Here is an 18,708-nt window from a genome sequence, read left to right as displayed (position 1 = left end):
GATCCGCGCTATTTTTAAAATCGTATTTCCAAGTTTAATTGAAGTTTTATGATGTTTATTATTATTATTATTATTCAATTGTAAGGTTAAAGTATAGAATAGGTACAAAACACCCTCCTCTCCTCATGTTAAGAATGGCTTTTTAAATGATAACGTTATTATTTCAGCACGGATCAATAAGTGCCCTTGCACTAGTACCTTTTTTTTATTATTTAGTTGTTTTCGTAAAAGATAGTTACAGATACAAAACACCTTCCTCTTCCTATGTTAAGAATGGCTTTCTAAATAATAACGCTATCACTTCAGCACGGTTCAATAAGTGCATAAGTACAAGTTAATGTACAGCTGGGCTGGCCCAGACAATTTTAAGGGGTCAAATTGCGCTGGCTTTTGCTCTCTTGACCTCTTTCCATCACGGTGGGAGAGAAGTAAATAGAGTTGTCTCCCTTATCTGTTTGTGGCACATGTTTTTTTATGAACGGAAATTTCGCCTCCGCAGGAAATCGCAAATTTGAAAACTTCTTGTTGACATTTAACAGATGACCGTCGTATCATTCAGTCGACATTTTCGTTTGCTTCATCCAAGGATCTCTTTACCATAAATCATTTCGATCCTCGCGGCGTCATAGTGGAATATTTTACGTATTATGTAAACATCTTTTTCTTTCGTCACAGATATCGGCCGTTAATTAATTTCTTATTTAAACCCATTTTATTTCGCATAAAAAAACAAAATGGATTCTTACGTGTCGAAGATATTGGACTCCCTCCTCGATGAAGAGAACCCTTCTCGTCTGATGCTAACGTTGATTTCGGGTTCGCTGTTAAAGTTTGCCATTTCTATGTGGTTCTACAAAAAGAAATACGAATCGTTGAAGACGGTGGGACGGGTGTCGGGTATATTTTGCTACCCGGTAAAATCGTGTGCCCGTTTGTCAGTCGACAAGGCCTACTGCTCTCGCTATGGACTCCGGTACAAAGGCGTTGGTGACAGGTGCGTTGATCTTGTTCTCTTGCTAAAATTTGTACACTAACATTTGTCCTAAAAAAAAAAAAAAAAAAAAAAAAAATCTTCTTTTTTTTAGGCAATTAAGCATTAACCCCCCCCCCCCCCGAAGAAGAACTTGTCGGAAGGTACCGTTCTGAATTAGTTATTAGACGCTTCTACACTATTGGGATGAAATTTCGGAAATCATAATACTGAATTACACATGAAAACAATAGTATCTACGTATTCCTCGTATGTCAAAAAATTAGGAAAGTCGATAAGGTAGAAAATTATTTATTAAAGAAAATAATTTGATGAAAACGATCGTAAGACACAGGGGTATTCAAAAAGGGAGGTAATTTTCCGTTTCGATTTAAACAAGATGGCGGCAATTTTTCATCCGCTAACACGATTAGTTGTTTTGCTTAATAATTCAATAATATTCAGGTAATTTCGACTGCATTATTTGGAAGCTACCATTGTAATTTATTAGAATTGACAAAAAAAAAAAAAAAAAAAAAAAAAATCAGTTGAAACCATTGTTTTTTAGGTACTTCTACAGTTTATCACCGAAAATCGAGACGCCATTTTGGGGGGGCATCTGTCGTTAAAATCAGAAGGAGAGATCAGTATTTTAAACTATGACCGAAGTAAGAAATAAATAAAAAAAAAATTACAAAATTTTTTTTTCTGACGCAGACTTTCCAATAAATGTCTTTACAATTATATTTTGATAGATTTTTATGCAATAAATTTTCGTTTTCAAATGGCGCTTGCCCAGTTTAAACATTTTCTGTTTTTAATGATAAAAAAATATATATGTTTCATTAAAAATTTCGTCTTCATTGATTAAATCGAAACATTTCCAATTAAAATAATTATGGATATATGTTCTCTTTCACTTTCTTTATTTACTTTTTTTCATAGTTCTTTCCGGAAGTAATTAATATCTAGTTTAATTTTATTTATTTATTTCCTACTTCGGACATAGTTTAAAATACTGATTTCTCCCTCTTATTTTAATGACAGGTGCCCGAAAAAATGTCGTTTTCATTTTCGACGATAAACTGTAGAAGTACCGTTTTTATCTGTAAAGAAAGAAAAAAAAAACTATACAAAATACTGTTAGAAACTCGCTCAGTATATGTTACCGTGACATAGGCTGACATATATTCGGTGGGTTTCTAATAGTATTTTGTATAGTTTTTTTTTATTTTTAACTCATTTTCTCAAACTTACCGTGTTCAATAGAGAGTCCGGCGCCATTTTTAATTTTCCAATATATCGGTAAACACTGTATGTTTTTCGAACTGAATAAACATGTTACATTAAATAAAAACACTAAAACATATCCCGTTAGGTAGAAAGGTAACTTATCTTGCCTTTGGTAGCATTTATTTATTATATATTTGTTGTTTTTTTTTTGTTTTTTTTTTGACAACTTTTTCGAATCCATGTGTACAGTAATACAAACCCTTTATTTCTTGTGTATATATTTTTTTCGTATAGTCGTTTGTTGGCTTCTGCAAAATTAACAAAAAAACGATTTCATGATTTATTCCTGAATAAATGATAATTGGGAAAGGTCAGGTGCTGGCCTAAATAGATAAGAACGCAGATTAACATTACAAAATGAGATTAGGATTGACTCTCACTCATAGGTATGGCCTTCAAGTACAGTCAGTGGTGAGATCCCTAATGTGAGGAGTTTTGGGGAGTTACTCCTTAGTTATCACTACCCCAAGATCCACTCTGACTCTAGGTGGTAGTATCTGTCGGGCAGTGGCATGCAGAAATCTGGTAATACTTGGAGGCCATCTTCTTAATTGTATGCCCTCATAGACTTGAGTATGAGCCCCGATCGCTATCCCTGGTGCTACCAGATCAGGCTGTCTGAAGATATTGGCTTTCTAACCAAAAAAAAAATGCACTAAACATTGAAGTTATTGCTTTCTCCTTTCCCTTTTGCAAAACTCAGTCATGTTCCGCAAAATCAAAAACACCAATTTTCCTTTTCTGAATGTTTAAGATGACAATTGATCACCTGTATTTGGATTCTTCGGACTACTGTCCTCATCTTGATTGCCATTTCCACAATGTTTTGGTTGATGTAACCTCCAGCCTTCTTCAGGTGTATTGTTGAACTCTGAAATCTGAACGGAATTTCGAATGGAACCCTTTATTTAATTCACGGGGGTAGCATGCTCCCGTTCTATCAGCCATGACTGGGTATAAGTTGTAAATAACTTGCAATTGTATTTTCGGTCGATCGCACTGAGGATTAAACTTTCAATCTGCAGAAAAATGTGACACAACTGAATTTTACCAAGTATTCTGACATGGACTGACGATCTGGGTGTCCCAAGTTTGAATCCAGTTTTCTTCCACAAAAATCATTCATTTACAATGTTGGCAACCTTCACGTGGTCCATCTTGTAAGTACCTGATGCCTTTCTAGAAATAATTCTGACAAGAGAAATATCAGGGAAACCAATGCCAACAAGGACGTGGTTCTTCCAAAACAACACATTTCATTATATTTCCAAAGTCTCTTTGCACACACACGTGCTTTCTAAATGTGTGTTTTCCCACCACCTTGCCCTCGCATTTATATGTCTATCTCTCCCGGAACCCAATTTGCTTCTCTTCAACTACGTGGAGCCTTTTTCTCGCCTTTTCTTGTGACACAAGCTTGCACACACTTACTAATTTGCATACATGCTTTAACGGTTGCTGCTGTTAATATTTTCACTAGCCAGCTATCTTTCAGCTGCTGCTGATGATTTTCTCACACACGCGCTCATATGCGCTGTGTTACATAGTAGTAAGGTCAATATATGGAAAATACTCCCCCAATTCCCTAAAAATTGTAACAGAAGGTTTCTCAACTGATCCTGGTAGGTTTTAATGTACGTTTTAACCAAAAGTTTAACGTAAGTATTTATTTGCTTACCCACGAAAGCAAATTAGACACACGGTCGTTTTTTAATGTAGGGGGAAAAACCAGCTCCCCCCCCTCCCAAAAGGGTATTCAAAGTGCCGACGCGCCTTTATGCAGCCATTATTTTACGTAATGAAATCAATTGAATTTTACGAGTTAAATATTTTTCATTTGTCAAACCTAATAAATCTATCAAAATGTTTCTATTTGTTCAATTTTAAGATATTTTCAGGGTCAATGTGAAATTTTATGCTATTTCCAATAAACCAAATATAATATTTTAGACAAACGTTATTTTTTAATTCATTCGCCCATTTTGAAATGTCTATTAAAATTTAAATTATTAATTTACGTACCAAACTTTTATATATCACAAATTGAAAAAAAAAAGATGAATAAATAAAATATTCTAATTTAAAACAAACAAAAAAGAAGTGTTTATTGAAATTTACCTGTAAAGTCCAAAGTGTAAAACCTTTTTTTTTAAACCCCGTTGAGTTTTTAAGTGGAAGCTTATGTTATGCTTAGATTAGCAAGTAAATATTGGATGCTGACGACAATTTTTTCTATTTCATTCAATGTTTTTTTTTATATGTAAGAAAAAGTCACTCGATAAAGAAGATTTAAAATATGTTAGACAGTGTCCAAATAAATAGCAATTGTCTGATAGTAAGAGTTTCTCCTACATTGACCAAAACCTAATTGACTTCAAAACGCCTCGGCTCGGAAAGCCAGGCGTTTGCGTTACCTATGCCAAGTTTTTTTTTTATGAAGATGGCGTCCAAGATGGCCGCCGAAACCTTTGAACAATCATAACTCTATAACTATCAACTCAAATTTGATGATCTCGGTGTCTATTCCTACATTTAGAATAGAAATCTCTTGATGCTGGAACGCCTTCTACTCTAATAGTTTCTTCCCTCGGATTGATAGGCTTTGGAATTCCCTCTCAGGTCTCTGTTTCCCTAACAGTATTGACATGCAGAAGTTCAAGTCTAATGTAAACAAATATATTGCTACTCAACTCCTTACAAAGTCTCCCTATTGGATTGGCTCCCTTATGTTCAAGTGACACTGTGTCCTGTTTGGGGTGAAATAACAGAAAAAAAAATACTGTATGTTTTATGCGCTCTCCGCGAATCTTGGTATCGTTTCCAGTCGTCCTGGATTTCTCCTTGCTACTGAAATCAATCAGTGCCGATTCAGAAAAGATGTGATGACTCGCTACACAAGCTCCCTTACAGAGAGTATCCATTGTCTGTCACGATTGAACGGAGGTCATGATTATGACGTCCCATAAGTTAAAAACAAAGTCTCATATATTAATTTTATTTTTTGCAGACTATTATTCGCATTTTTTTCTTATTTGTTTCACGATGTTTCGGCCAACTATTCCTCTGGCCTTCGTCAGGTGGTTAATAGTGATGAGATAGGAATGCCGAATCTCCTAACTGCATTCTTAGCAATTACTGCCTTCCATAGTTGTTGTCATCATAATACTCATCTCAATAATGAATTCCACTTAAATAATATATACCATTCGGTACGGATCCGACCATGGAAGATCAGATAATAACTAAACATGAATTTATAAGACCAGAAAATTCAACCTTGATCGCCCTTCGGGGCCCGTGGTGCAGTTGATATAGATGTTTTTTTTTTGTTTTTTTATTTACACAGTGATCACCACTTATCAAGGCCCGGAAGCCACTCAGGGATAAGGGTTATTGCAAGTACATTACGTTAGTGTGGAGATTTTTTTTTATTTATTTTATTTTTTTTTTTTACATAGGCATCACCACATTATCAAGGCCAAGAGGCCACTCAAGGATAAGGGTTAATGTTGAATCTCTACGGTTCCAGGTGAGAATTGTCTGAAGATAGCGGTTTCAATCCTACCCAAAGCCGGCCAGAGGCTTACTTGGCCAAAACGTGATGAGACGACAACAACTATGGAAGGCAGTAATTGTAGTGGAGGCAGTCAGGAGATTCGGAGTTCCTATCCTGTCGCGGTTACCATCTGACAAAGGCCAGAGGAATAGTTGGCTGAAACGTCGTGAAACAACTAAGAAAAAGATGAGGATTATAGTTCGCAATAAATAAGATTAATATATCTTGACATATCAAAGCCCTTCGACAAGGTATGGCATAAAGGCCTACTTCACAAGATCTCCAGCTATGGTATAACTGGAAATATTCTCTCTATCATTAAATCGACAGGAAGACGAATGAACACATTTCTAAAGAAATGGCAGAAACACTTGAGGAAGACCTCCAATCTGTGGTGGAATGGGGACAAAAGTGGTTGGTCGCATTCAATGCTGCCAAGACTAAACTAGTTTCATTCAATAATTACAAGAAACCCTCTCTACCACCTATAGGAATGACCAACGACTCTTTATCTGAAAGTACATCTTTCAAACTCCTTGGCCTAACGTTCATAGGAAACATGAGTTGGAACAATTACATTGAAGGCATTGCCAGGGCCGCTGCAAGAAAGGTGGGCTCTCTCTACTATGCTAGACAACTACTAACACCCGAAAGTATCCTGTACCTCTATAAGGCCACCATTTGCCCATGTATGGAGTATTGTTGCCACATCTGGGCTGGTGCATCTGCTACTAGTCTCTCGCTCCTTGACAAGGTTTAAACGAGAGTCGCAAACCTGATAGGCATCTAAGCTTCAGCCTCTGTCCCATCGACAAAATGTTGCATCCCTCTGCCTTTTCTACAAGTATTTTAGTGGTGAATCCTCTGACGAATTGCAATCACTTGTGCCCCCATGACGTGAGCACCCTCGACAAACCCGGCAGGCTGCTAAATCCCACCCCCACACTGTAGAGATCCCTAGATGTAAAAGATCTTTTTACTCCAATAGTTTCTTCCCCAGAACCGCTAGACTCTGGAGTTCCATTCCAGATCCCTGCTTCCCCAACAGTACTGATGTGCAGAAGTTCAAGTGTAACGTGAACCGACATCTTGCTGCCCAAATCCCTACATAGTACCCCAGTAGTTGTTGCCCCTGATAGTAGCCCCCTACACCAAAGTGGCAATTTGCCTTGTTTGGGGTGAAAATGTAATAATAAAAAAAAAAAAATAAATAAATAAAAAAAAATAATAATTTCTCTCCGATAGGTTCATAAGAGTAGTGGTTCATAGACAAAAATCAGAGGCCTGCAGTATTAATGCTGGAGTCCGTCAAGGGTCCATACTGGGCCCAACTCTCTTCCTGATCTATATCAATGATCTCCCTAAACACATACTTAAATCATTCGTTGATATCTATGCTGATGACACGACCATCTACAGCAACTCATCAAAGACTGTAAATGACAAAGTTCTCCACTCTATATCTCTGCCTAAATCAAAACGTAGATTCCATGAACAAAGCTTTTTTCTTAGAACTGCACGCCTGTGGAACTCTGTTCCGTCTGCCTGCTTCCCTCCTGACTACAACTTGGATGTCTTCAAGTCCAACGTAAACAAATTCCTGATGAACCGCCCCCTTAAGTAGACACTTTAAATATCCACACTAACGTACTGTACTTACAATAACCCTTATCCTTGAGTGGCTTCCGGGCCTTGATAAGTGGTGACCACCGTGCAAAAAAAAAAAAAAAAAAAAAAAATGATACTCATCTCAATAATGAATTCCAATTAAATAAAAATCTTATTTGTTTGTAACGAGATGCCTGTCGGGAAAGGCCAGGTGCTGCTCTATAAAGATAAGAATGTAGCGGAGGAAATAGAAGAATCAGGTTAACAGATCGATTTCACTAATCTAATATACAAAAGGTTATATGTCTGTCTGTCTGTCTACATATATTCAAACTCTATCTCTTCTGAAACTAAAAGTCGCAGAGCAGTGCTAAGGGCCTCAAATAATTGAATTTTTTACGGAGCATTCTTTTATGAGTCTTTAGCCAATTAAAATATTTTTAAGGGGTCAAAAATGGGTCAAAATTGAAAAAATTCATTATACATTTTGTATATTAATCATAGTTTATTTTTAATTTTAATTAGTTCATATGCGTGTCACATTGGTAAAGTGGTAACGTCACCAGCTTTGAATGCTACGGGTTTGCTTTCGGTTTCAATTCTAGCTGATGGCACCCAAATATTTCTTTTCTTTTTACTTTTGAAATCACGACTCTATAATAATATATACGAAATCTGGACAAATTAAAATATCATATTTAAGAGTATTCTCTGACCGGGCAATTCTGGGTGTCCCCTCCACACCCACAAATGTGATTTAAAACATAGTACGACCCCCCCCCGCTTCCAATTTCTTTTCATATTTGGATTCATCAGACTACTTTTCTCGTCTTGAGTGTGATTTTCGCAACGGTTCGGTCGACGTAACCTCTGACCTTCTTCAAGTGTATCTTGTCGAACTCGGGAATCTGGACGAAATTTTGAGCGGAACCCTTTATTTACTTCACGGGGGTAGCATGCTCTTGTTCCATCAGCCATGACTGGATAGAGGTCCTAAGTAATTCGCAAATGTATTTTTCGGTCGCCCACACTGAGGATTGAACCTTCAACCTATCCTCATCTCCAAAATTCAGAAACGTTAAATTTTTTTTTTTTTAGTTTTATTTAAAAAAAAAAAAAAAAAAAAGAAGGTAATTTGGGTACTAATGCACTTATTGATCCATGCTGAAATAATAACGTTATAATTTAAAAAGCCATTCTTAACATAGGGAGGGGAGAGTGTTTTGTATCTATTCTGTACTTTAACCTTACAATTGAATAAAAAAAACATAAAACTTTAATTAAACTTGGAAATATGATTTAAAAAATAGCGCGGATCAGTAAGTGCACTTACACCGTAATTTGAATACTAGTGACTAAGCAAATTATGAGGGCTGTGTTCTAGCAGTATTTTGTATAATTTTTTAGTTTGAGCTCATTTTCTCAGACTTAACATATTCAATAGAGAGCTCACCGCCATTTGTCTTTTTCAAATATATCAATAAACATTTTGTTTTTCGAACCGAATAAACATTTTACACTAAAAACACAAAAAACTTATGTTAGGTAGAAAAGTAACTTATCTTGCCTTTGGTAACATTTATTTGTTATATATTTGATTTTTGTGGCTACTTTTTCGAATCTGTGTATAGTAAAACAAACCCCGCAGAGCGTTTCAGGGAGCGTTCATTAATCTGAAAAGAAAGGAAAGAATTTAGCGTGTGTCGCCTTGGTTTTATTTTTTACTAGCATGGGTGCCCGGCGTTGCCCGGGTGTTTAGAGGTGTATGCTGAGCAAAAAAAAAGGGGGTAATTTTTTAAACTTTGACCCCTATTATGACCCCTGAAAATTTATTGTTTTGGCCTCAAATCAAGTTATTACGTTAGATCCATGTCCACGGAACCTATATCTAAAATTTCAAGGGTGTAGACCCAAAATTGTCGGAGGAGTTTGGTAGAGTTCTTAAAGGTCAAATCGTTGAAATTTGACCCCTTAACAGCCAAATTTCTGGCTGACACCCGTCACATCGATTTTCCCAAATCTCAGTACCCGGTATTTCAAATTTCGAGTCTATAGACTAAAAATTGACAGAGTTATTGCGTAGGGAATTGTACAGACAGACAGACACACAGACACATAGACAGACAGACAGACAGACAGACACGTTCACTTTTATAGATATTTTTTATTATTAGCATTTTGGCTTGAACTTTGTGCTTTTCGTATTTAAATTTTTATTTTTTTATTTTTTAATAAAATAAATATTAAAACAAAAACAGTCGCGTTCTCGTCGAGTAGGTTTTTTTTATTCAAGAAAATAAAAGGTACGCATGATGCACTTATTGATCCGTGCTGAAATAAGTTATTTAGAAAGCCATTCTTAACATGGGGACGGGAGGGTGTTGTGTACCTGTTCTGTACTTTCACCTAACAATTTTATAAAAACAGATATCGGCCAATTTTCCTGTTACTAAATACCTATGACTATTATCTCTCCCCCCCTCAATAAAATAATCCGAAAAGCGCAAAAAAAAAAAAAAAAAAAAAAAGAATCAAGGCCACGCACGCCAAAATTCTTTCCTTTCCGGATTAATGAACGCTCCCTAAAACGTGCTGCTGCAGCCTGCACTGCTGCTTTGGCCAAGATCAAAGTGTAATATCTGTTCTTCAGATGCGGTACTTCCATTTCTCGTTCTCTTTCAGGGGAGGAGAAATCCTTCACGACTGAGACAATTTTTATTTTATACCTTTTCTCCACGCTAAAAAATGACCCTCTGTCCCGTGGGGAGGCACTGTAAATAGGTACAACATCGGAGCTGATGCGTATTTCGTTTATGTAGTGTGTGTGTGTGTGTGTGTGTGTGTGTGTCTATATGTATGTGTGTATTTATCACTGTTTCATAATTTTATACGTATTCGCAGTAAGTGACATCTGGAAAATCCGGACGGCTTCGTCGAAATTGCTAAAAACCCTAACTCAAAAAAAAAAAAAAAAAAAAATGCCACGTCACTATTTTTATATTTGGTAATCGGGGAATTACGTAGGCTTGTTGCATCCGGGTTGTTAATCATCCGGGGAGAAAGGCAACAAGCGAATATAAATCGCGGTTGCTTTCCCTTAAACAGGTCCGTTGGACTTTTATTAAGTACAATACTTAATAGTTATTTTATTTTTTTATTTTTTTTTTTTAATGGAGAGTAGAAAACGCATTGTGGATGCGTTATCGGCAGCTCCTGTTACTCTCGCTTCTTCTTATTTGTCCCTCAGTCCTCATTTTTAAATGAGTGATTTTTCTGACAAAGGGAGAAGAAAAAGCTGTTTTCTAGGTTGGCAGTATTTTTGCGCGAACAGTTGGCAGAGTTGGTGGAAATTTTCTGTTTCTATGTCTATCCTTGTAGCCATGTCACTAGTAAGGGTGCTGGAGGTAAACGTTTTGTCTGGGCTGACGTTATCCGCCTGATAGTCAGGGACCCGAACCTTGGATTAACCACTAAGGAGGCTGTCCTATCAGCAGGTGCAAAGTACTGGGGCTGCTGTATTGCCATTTGGTGAATGGAATCTGGACCATGCAGTAGCTTCTGGTGGGGCCTCTCGATGCCATACTAGTGGGTAATTGTTACGGCTTTACCTTATCATGTGGTACAAAAAAAAAAAAAAAAAAAATTCTTCGTTTCTTTTTCTCTCTTAGTTTCCCCTCTCTGTCCTGCTCTAAGTAAATCTGTCGACCTAGTCCACAAATTCCAAAATTTCATCATGACAAGTTTCAAGAAAAAATACACGATTAAACCCGGTTCTCCAACTTCCAACGTAGACCCCTACTACCATGTCTCCTTCTCCAACATCAGGGGTCTACGTTCTAACCTTCCAGAGGTTGAAACCCAATTACAGGAGACTAAACCAGACCTTTTATTTTTAAGTGAAACTGGCATTGGACAGGCTATTTCCCTTGATGAGTTTGCAATTACAGGATACTCTAACTTAACTTCTAAATCTGACCCCCAAGATCGCCATGGGCATGGAATATGTGCCTATATTAAAGATAGCTTTCCATGTGGGAGGGACATCTCCAGGGAAGATCCTAACTTACCTTATATGTGCTTCCGGGTTGCTTTAGCTCACACTACTGCATTTATATTTACTCTCTATCGCCCCCACAACAGCGGAGTTACTATCTTTCAAAGCATATCTGAGAAAATTGACCAAGTCCTTTCTACTTATCCTTCAGCTAACATTCACGTATGTGGAGACTTCAATGTTCACAACGTCGAATGGTTGACCCACTCAAACAAGACCGATGATGAGGGGAGGTTCTGTCATGATTTCTCCATTGCCTATGACCTCACTCAGATTGTTCAGGAACCTACCCGTGTGCCCGATAATGACGGCCAGTATGCGAGCCTACTAGACCTTTTTCTCACAACTTGCCCTGAACTATGTTCAGTTTCTGTTCTGTCGCCTCTTGGATCTTCCGACCACTCTGTTGTATCAATTAAGATAAAAATGAAATGTAATAAGTCCCCAGACGTACCTCTTCATCGTACAGTATATCGATACACTAAGGCTGACTGGGATAGCTTCCGTACATTTATATCTGATCTACCTCTGCATTCCATGTTTAAAAAGGATGTGTCCTCTATAGTATTAGACCTAACTGAATGGTTAATTGTAGGTATTGACCATTTCATACCCTCTAAAAAATTTCAGCAAAAACCTAACAGCCAGCCATGGTTCTCTCCAGAATGTGCTGCTGCCATTGCGCACAGAAATCACTTTTTCCACTGCTTCAAACGTAATAGATGTATGGAAACTAAAGCCGTTTTCAGGACTGCCAGCAACCATTGTAAGAAAGTAATAAGGAACGCAAGAGAGTTGTATGCTCAATCTGTTAAGTCCAAAGTAGCTGAGCAGCGGCTTGGTTCCCACCAGTTTTGGCAAATAGCAAACAGAATCCTGAACAGAAGCGTGTGCTCCATCCCAACTATTATCAATGGATCTGAGGTAATCTCGTCAGCATCAGACAAAGCCAAACTCTTTGTCAAGAACTTTGCAGCTAATTCTACCCTTTGCGACCAAGACCGCCAACCCCCAATATTTCCTCTTGTATCAGAAAACACGCTATGTGATATACGTATATCTGTACGTGATGTTGCCAAGCTAATCAAAAACCTTGATTCCAGTAAAGCAACTGGCCCTGATGGTATTCCAATTATAGTACTCAAAAAACTTCAACCTGAACTAGCGCCCATACTTACAAAACTGTTTAAACGTTGTCTTAAGGAGAATAGTTTCCCATCTCCCTGGAAAATCTCATCAGTATGCCCTGTATTTAAGAATTCAGGTGATCGCTCATCCCCCTCTCAGTACAGGCCAATAAGTCTCCTGTGCGTCATGAGTAAGTTGCTAGAATCTGTATTAAATACAGAAGTAATCAAACATCTCAACAAAAATAACCTTCTTAGTGACACTCAATATGGTTTCCGTTCTGCTAGATCTACAGCAGATGTCCTTACAGTTATATCGCATAGGATTAGCAAATCTCTCGACGGTGGCAATCTTTCTAGGGCAATTGCTCTTGACATATCTAAAGCCTTTGATAGGGTATGGCATAAAGGTTTACTTCATAAGATCGCTAGCTATGGTATAGCTGGAAAAGTCTTCTCAATTATTAAATCATTTCTTTCTGATAGATTCATAAGAGTAGTAGTTGAGGGGCAAAAATCAGAAGCTCACAATATTAATGCCGGTGTCCCTCAGGGATCCATCCTGGGCCCAACTCTTTTCCTGATCTACATTAATGATCTTCCAAATCATATCCTTACATCATTTGTAGACATTTATGCTGACGACACTACCATTTATGGTACCACATCTAAGACAGTAAACGAGCAAGTTCTCTCCAATTCTCTCTCCTCTGATCTTGAGCACGTAGTACAATGGGGAAAGGAGTGGCTGGTTACTTTTAATGCATCTAAAACCAAGCTTCTCTCTTTACATCATCAACATTCTAATCCACATTTGTCATCAATTGAAATGAATGGCTCTCGTCTTCAGGAGGCCTCAAGTTTTGACAAGCTTCTGGGCTTGACCATTACTCCTGATCTTAAATGGAACACGTATATCAAATCTGTTGCCAAGGCCGCTGGAAAAATGGTGGGATCTTTCTATCGATCCAGTAGATATCTCACTGCTGATGCTATTCTCTATCTATATAAGAGCCAGGTACGTCCAAGGATGGAATACTGTTGCCACATCTGGGCAGGAGCTGCTAGAAAGAACTTGTCCTGCCTTGATAGAGTTCAAAATAGACTTCGTAGCCTCGTAGGAGATGTCCTTTTCTCCTCCTTGCAACCTCTATCTCACAGAAGAGATGTTGCGAGTTTGTCTCTGATGTATCGTTATTTTCATGGAAAGTGTTCAACTGAGCTTCAATCTATGGTCCCCCCTCGCCAAACTTTCACAAGAAACACTCGTCTAGCTGTAAACACTATCAATAATTTCCCCCACTCTTTATCTGTGCCTAAACCTAAACGTAGATTCCATGAACAAAGCTTCTTTCTTAGAACTGCACGCCTGTGGAATTGTCTTCCGTTTTCCTGCTTTCCGGCTGACTACAATATGGTTTTGTTCAAGTCTAAAGTAAATAAGTTCTTGATGAGCCGTTCCATATAAGTTATTAAATTTACCAAATTTTCATTACTAATGATTACTATATTGACCAACTTCTACTGTACACTCTTTAACCCTTATCCTTGAGTGGCCTCTGGGCCTTGATAATGTGGTGATGCCTTTGTAAAAAAAAAAAAAAAAAAAAAAAAAAAAAAAACGACCGAGAATTGCATGTTGTTTTCTTTCTCGACTCTCTGTTGTGACGACACGACGACTGCAAATCGTCGTACTTGTCGGCACAGTCACGACCTTCATTAACCAGGCCTGTACGATCGAAAATGACGTCATACAACTTGGTACAATCGAGATATACCGAAAAGTTAATTATGTCGATAGTGAATGATAGCTTTTTAAAGTTTTCTAAAACTTTAAAATTGCATTTTTAAGAAGACTACAATCGAATACTGCGATTCTGAATTTTTTTAAAGTTACAATAGCAACCTATTTGTTGTATAGAAAATATTGTTTATGATGTGGGTTTTTTTTTTTTTTTTTTTAAACTTTTTACGCAGAATACAACCAAATACTGCGAATATGAATTTAGGAAACAAGCAACAATTAAATAAACAAACGAATCTGAAACAAACGATAAATAATTACGAAAAAAACAAAAAACCAAAAAAAAACAACCCGATAAGTTAGTTTAAAAGTTTATATTGAAACAGTTAGTTTTACAGTATGTTTTTTTTTTTGGGGGGGGGGGTTAAAATGTCGATATACAACTTACTCCAGAAGACAACCATTTTTTGCCATGTTTTTTTTTACTTTATCTGCCCATCCATTTGCTGCCAGTTGGTATCCTCACGATTATATCATGCCATTTTCTATCTCTAAGTACATTCTCGGCCGATAAATGTAACTTCTAACTTTTCATGAGCGATTTTTATTCGTGAAATCCCTCGATGGATCGCTTGCACTTTGTGGAGTATTACGTTTTGTCGAGTCGCCGACAGTACAATCCTATCTTCGTATATTTATACTAGGTCGCATATAGGAATAGGTGATATACAGTTTGTCTTTTTGTTTCGTTCAACCAGACCTGCTTTTTCATTTTCCTCATTTTTTTTTATATATATTATTATCCTGCTCATTTGTTTATTTAAAAATTGCAAGTTTTCTAATATTATCGCATATTTATTTCGCCTCTCGGTGTCGCTATTGGTGTTTCTAAGAGTTGATCTGTACATTTAAATATTAATCATAACAACCCATCAGCGTGACTGATATTTCTTGAAGGGTTATATTCTATTTTAACCTTTATGATTAAACTTTCAAGTCAATTTTTGTCGAGTGAAGTTGTATAAGTTTGTTTTTTTTAACCAAAAGATGTTATATAGGCAGGAAAGGATGCTTTCAGGAGCTTCACAGCAGATGTGGCAGCAGTAATCTATATATCAAGTAGAGGATGGTTTTCTACCTTTTAAAATATCTCAGTATTCTTTTTAGCATCACTAGTCTATATATTAATACGATAGTGTGTGTATTATTTTTCTGTGTCTTGCTTATATCCGGGTCGTTTAATTGTTATGTACTTCCATTTCTTGTCATAAATAATTTTACCAACTTCATAAGTTTTGGTTTCGGTTTCGATTATAGCTGATGGTACTCCAGTCATCTATTTTTTTAAAATTTTTTTATATAAATAATTTTATCAAGAATTCTTCATAAGTATTGTTTTCGGTTTTAATTATGGCTGAAGGAACTCCAGTTATATATATATATATATATATATATATATATATATATATATATATATATATAAATATATATAAATATATATATATATATATATATATATATAATTTAGACAAATATTATTGAATAGCACGGAATTATTCTGTTTTACAATTTTCCTTTTTATCTTCTCCAATCTCCGAATAGTCCTTTTTGGGTTTTTCGTAACTAGGAAAAATATATATATATATATATATATATATATATATATATATATATATATATATATATATATATATATATATATATATATATGTATAAATTAAAAAAACAATCCCTACATTTATTTCTACAATATGCCTGAGGATGATAGAAGTACTTCTGTTGAAAGCGCTCGCGATTATGGATCCAACATATACAATTTCGAGAAAAACACAAAAAGGACTATTCGGAGATTGGAGAAGATAAAAAGGAAAATTTTAAAACAGAAAAATTCCGTGGTATTCAATAAAATTTGTCTTAATGAGAAAATGCTGCCTAAATATACACAATATATATATATATATATATATATATATATATATATATTTTTTTTTTTTCATAAGTTTTTATTTTGGTTTCGATTCAAGCTAATGCACCAAACTTATATGGATATATTTTTTTATTTTTGAAATCACAACTTTATAACATATAAAAATCGATAAAACATTAATTCTATAATAATATATCAATATATAATATGTATATGAAATTTGCAAGAATTAAAATATATTTAAGCGTACTTTACGACTGGACTTTACGGATCATTCGTGCTAGCTTAAATACTTTTGCAGTTTTAACAAAAAAGCTACAATAATATCAGAGCATCTCCATTTACACTGAACATCTACAAAAACCTTACATCAATATATTACATATGAATGAGTCCCTTGTGGAATTTCCACAGATCATGCTAGTCAGAATTATTGTCTTTTTGCTTTCTTAAGATAGAATTTAATATTGCTAGTATTTATTGCTTAGTATTATTTCTTTTACCTAAAAATTAATAAAATACAAACTAAATATTGTAATTAATATAAGTTCAAATAAGTCGTTTTAAGGGAGAAAATATCGATAACTTCCCCCTCTCACTATGCGGCTAATTAAACAAAAGGCACAAGATGAATAACAGATTTTTATATTTAAAAAAAAAAAAAATGCGTTGTTTTTAGCCTTCCAAACATATCCAATTATATACGTAATTTTTTTTTCAGTTTTTAATTAATATGCAATGCTTCAAATGCAGGTAAAAATAAACAAAAATTTTCATTATTTCAATTTGTGCACCTAACATGATAACCCTGCTGATGACTGTTTTTTTATTTTTTTATTTTAAAAAATCTAACAATCACCAAAACCCATAGACTGACACACTCTCGCTTGCAGAATTCCACTATGTGGAAAAAAAAAAAAGAAAAAGACATCCTTTTTATTGATAATGAAATATATCTCATATAAACAAATAAATTTGTTTATTTAAAAAAAAAAAAATGTGTTTTTAGCCTTCCAAACGTATCCAGTTATATAGGTAATTTTTCCAACTTTCAATTAATATGCAGTGCTTCGAATCCAGGCAAAGAAAAGAAATTTCTCGTGTGTGTGTGTACATATATATATATATATATATATATATATATATATATATATATATATATATATATAATGTTTGGAGGTACAAGACTTATATAGATTTAAATGGCATATGTGGAAATTTCTCAAGAGCTCTTTTGGCTATCATCTCTTCGGGAAAAAATAGATAGCAAGCAAAACAATATTATTGACAAAGTTAAAGAACACTACAGGGAATTTGGATGTGCCAAGAATTAGGGAAAAAAAAGATTAAAAGAAAGATTTTAATCTGTATATACGGCATTTAAACGTGACTAAAATTTGACACAATGAGGGGGGCGGGGAACAAGGGAAAAAAAGGGTCAAAGTTTCCCAAAGAGAAATAATGCTTTTGTTATCTTCTTTTGCCGGCATAAAGGTTTTCGAACCGCAATAGAGACAGTCTCCAGAATCTTTAAATAGTTTTTGGAGTCTGCTCTGTGTAATACCTTGAACCGCTCTATTATATATTTATCGTCACATCATGGATTGTCAACCAAATGCTGGCCAATAGCATGTGTATGTAGTAAATATAATTTGTGTGTGTTTGTGTGTATATATATATATATATATATAAGAGTAGGTAGTAGTTTGCTTGAAGCATTGTTGGTAAAGAAAGATATAGAATTTTTTTTTTTTAAAGCCAAAGACAATGCGGGGAAAGACCGGAATTATGAAAGTAAAGAAAGAAAAACAAACAAATGTAGACGGATGTGCTTGAGTAGAGGAGTGTTTAGCCTTTATTCGTCTATCTTTCCTTACCTCAATGTATAATTATTTATAACCGAGTTGCTGGTATGTCCAGTGCATGTAAAGTCTGTGGGTGGTATGGAACTTTGATTAATTTCGAGAGAAAGGGACCTCTCTTTTTCAAAAGACAAAAGTGGATTGAGGTCCCTTTCTCTCGAAATTAATCAAAGTTCCATACCACCCACAGACTTTACATACACTGGACATACCAGCAACTTGGTTATAAATAATTATCCACTTCTATATATATATATATATATATATATATATATATATATATATATATATATATATATATTTTTTTTTTTTTTTTTTTTTAGGGAATTAGACCTGGAGTCTAAAGAGCAGAGTTTATTTTAGTGTATTAGTAAATGTATTAATAATATTAAAAGAAAACAGTACTCATTGTACTGTAGATATATAATAAGCTCAATAGGTATAGATATCCTAGAACTATTTTAATATTGAGTAAAAAGATTCATAATTTTGAATTAAAAATCAGTTTCAAAAGGAAAACAAACAAAAAAATCCACTAGATTGTACAATCCTTTCAGCAACGATGTT

General features: G+C 35.3%; 1 protein-coding gene across 1 annotated transcript in view; it reads left to right on the top strand.

Moving 5' to 3' along the window:
- The first annotated feature begins 434 nt into the window (after window positions 1–434).
- Window positions 435–18,708, top strand: part of LOC145258335 (mitochondrial amidoxime reducing component 2-like) — a 46,440-nt gene continuing 28,166 nt past the window's right edge. Inside the window, exon 1 of the mRNA XM_080116500.1 lies at window positions 435–994. Within this exon, the coding sequence (XP_079972626.1) occupies window positions 735–994 (260 nt within the window). The 5' untranslated portion in view covers window positions 435–734. The remainder of the gene's footprint in view (window positions 995–18,708) is intronic.

This window comes from Euprymna scolopes, chromosome 33, assembly GCF_053919585.1.
Source record: "Euprymna scolopes isolate OS-2025 chromosome 33, ASM5391958v1, whole genome shotgun sequence".
Taxonomy (NCBI): domain Eukaryota; kingdom Metazoa; phylum Mollusca; class Cephalopoda; order Sepiida; family Sepiolidae; genus Euprymna; species Euprymna scolopes.
The sequence above is the reverse complement of the archived record's forward strand: the minus strand, read 5'-3'. Positions and strand labels throughout refer to the sequence as shown.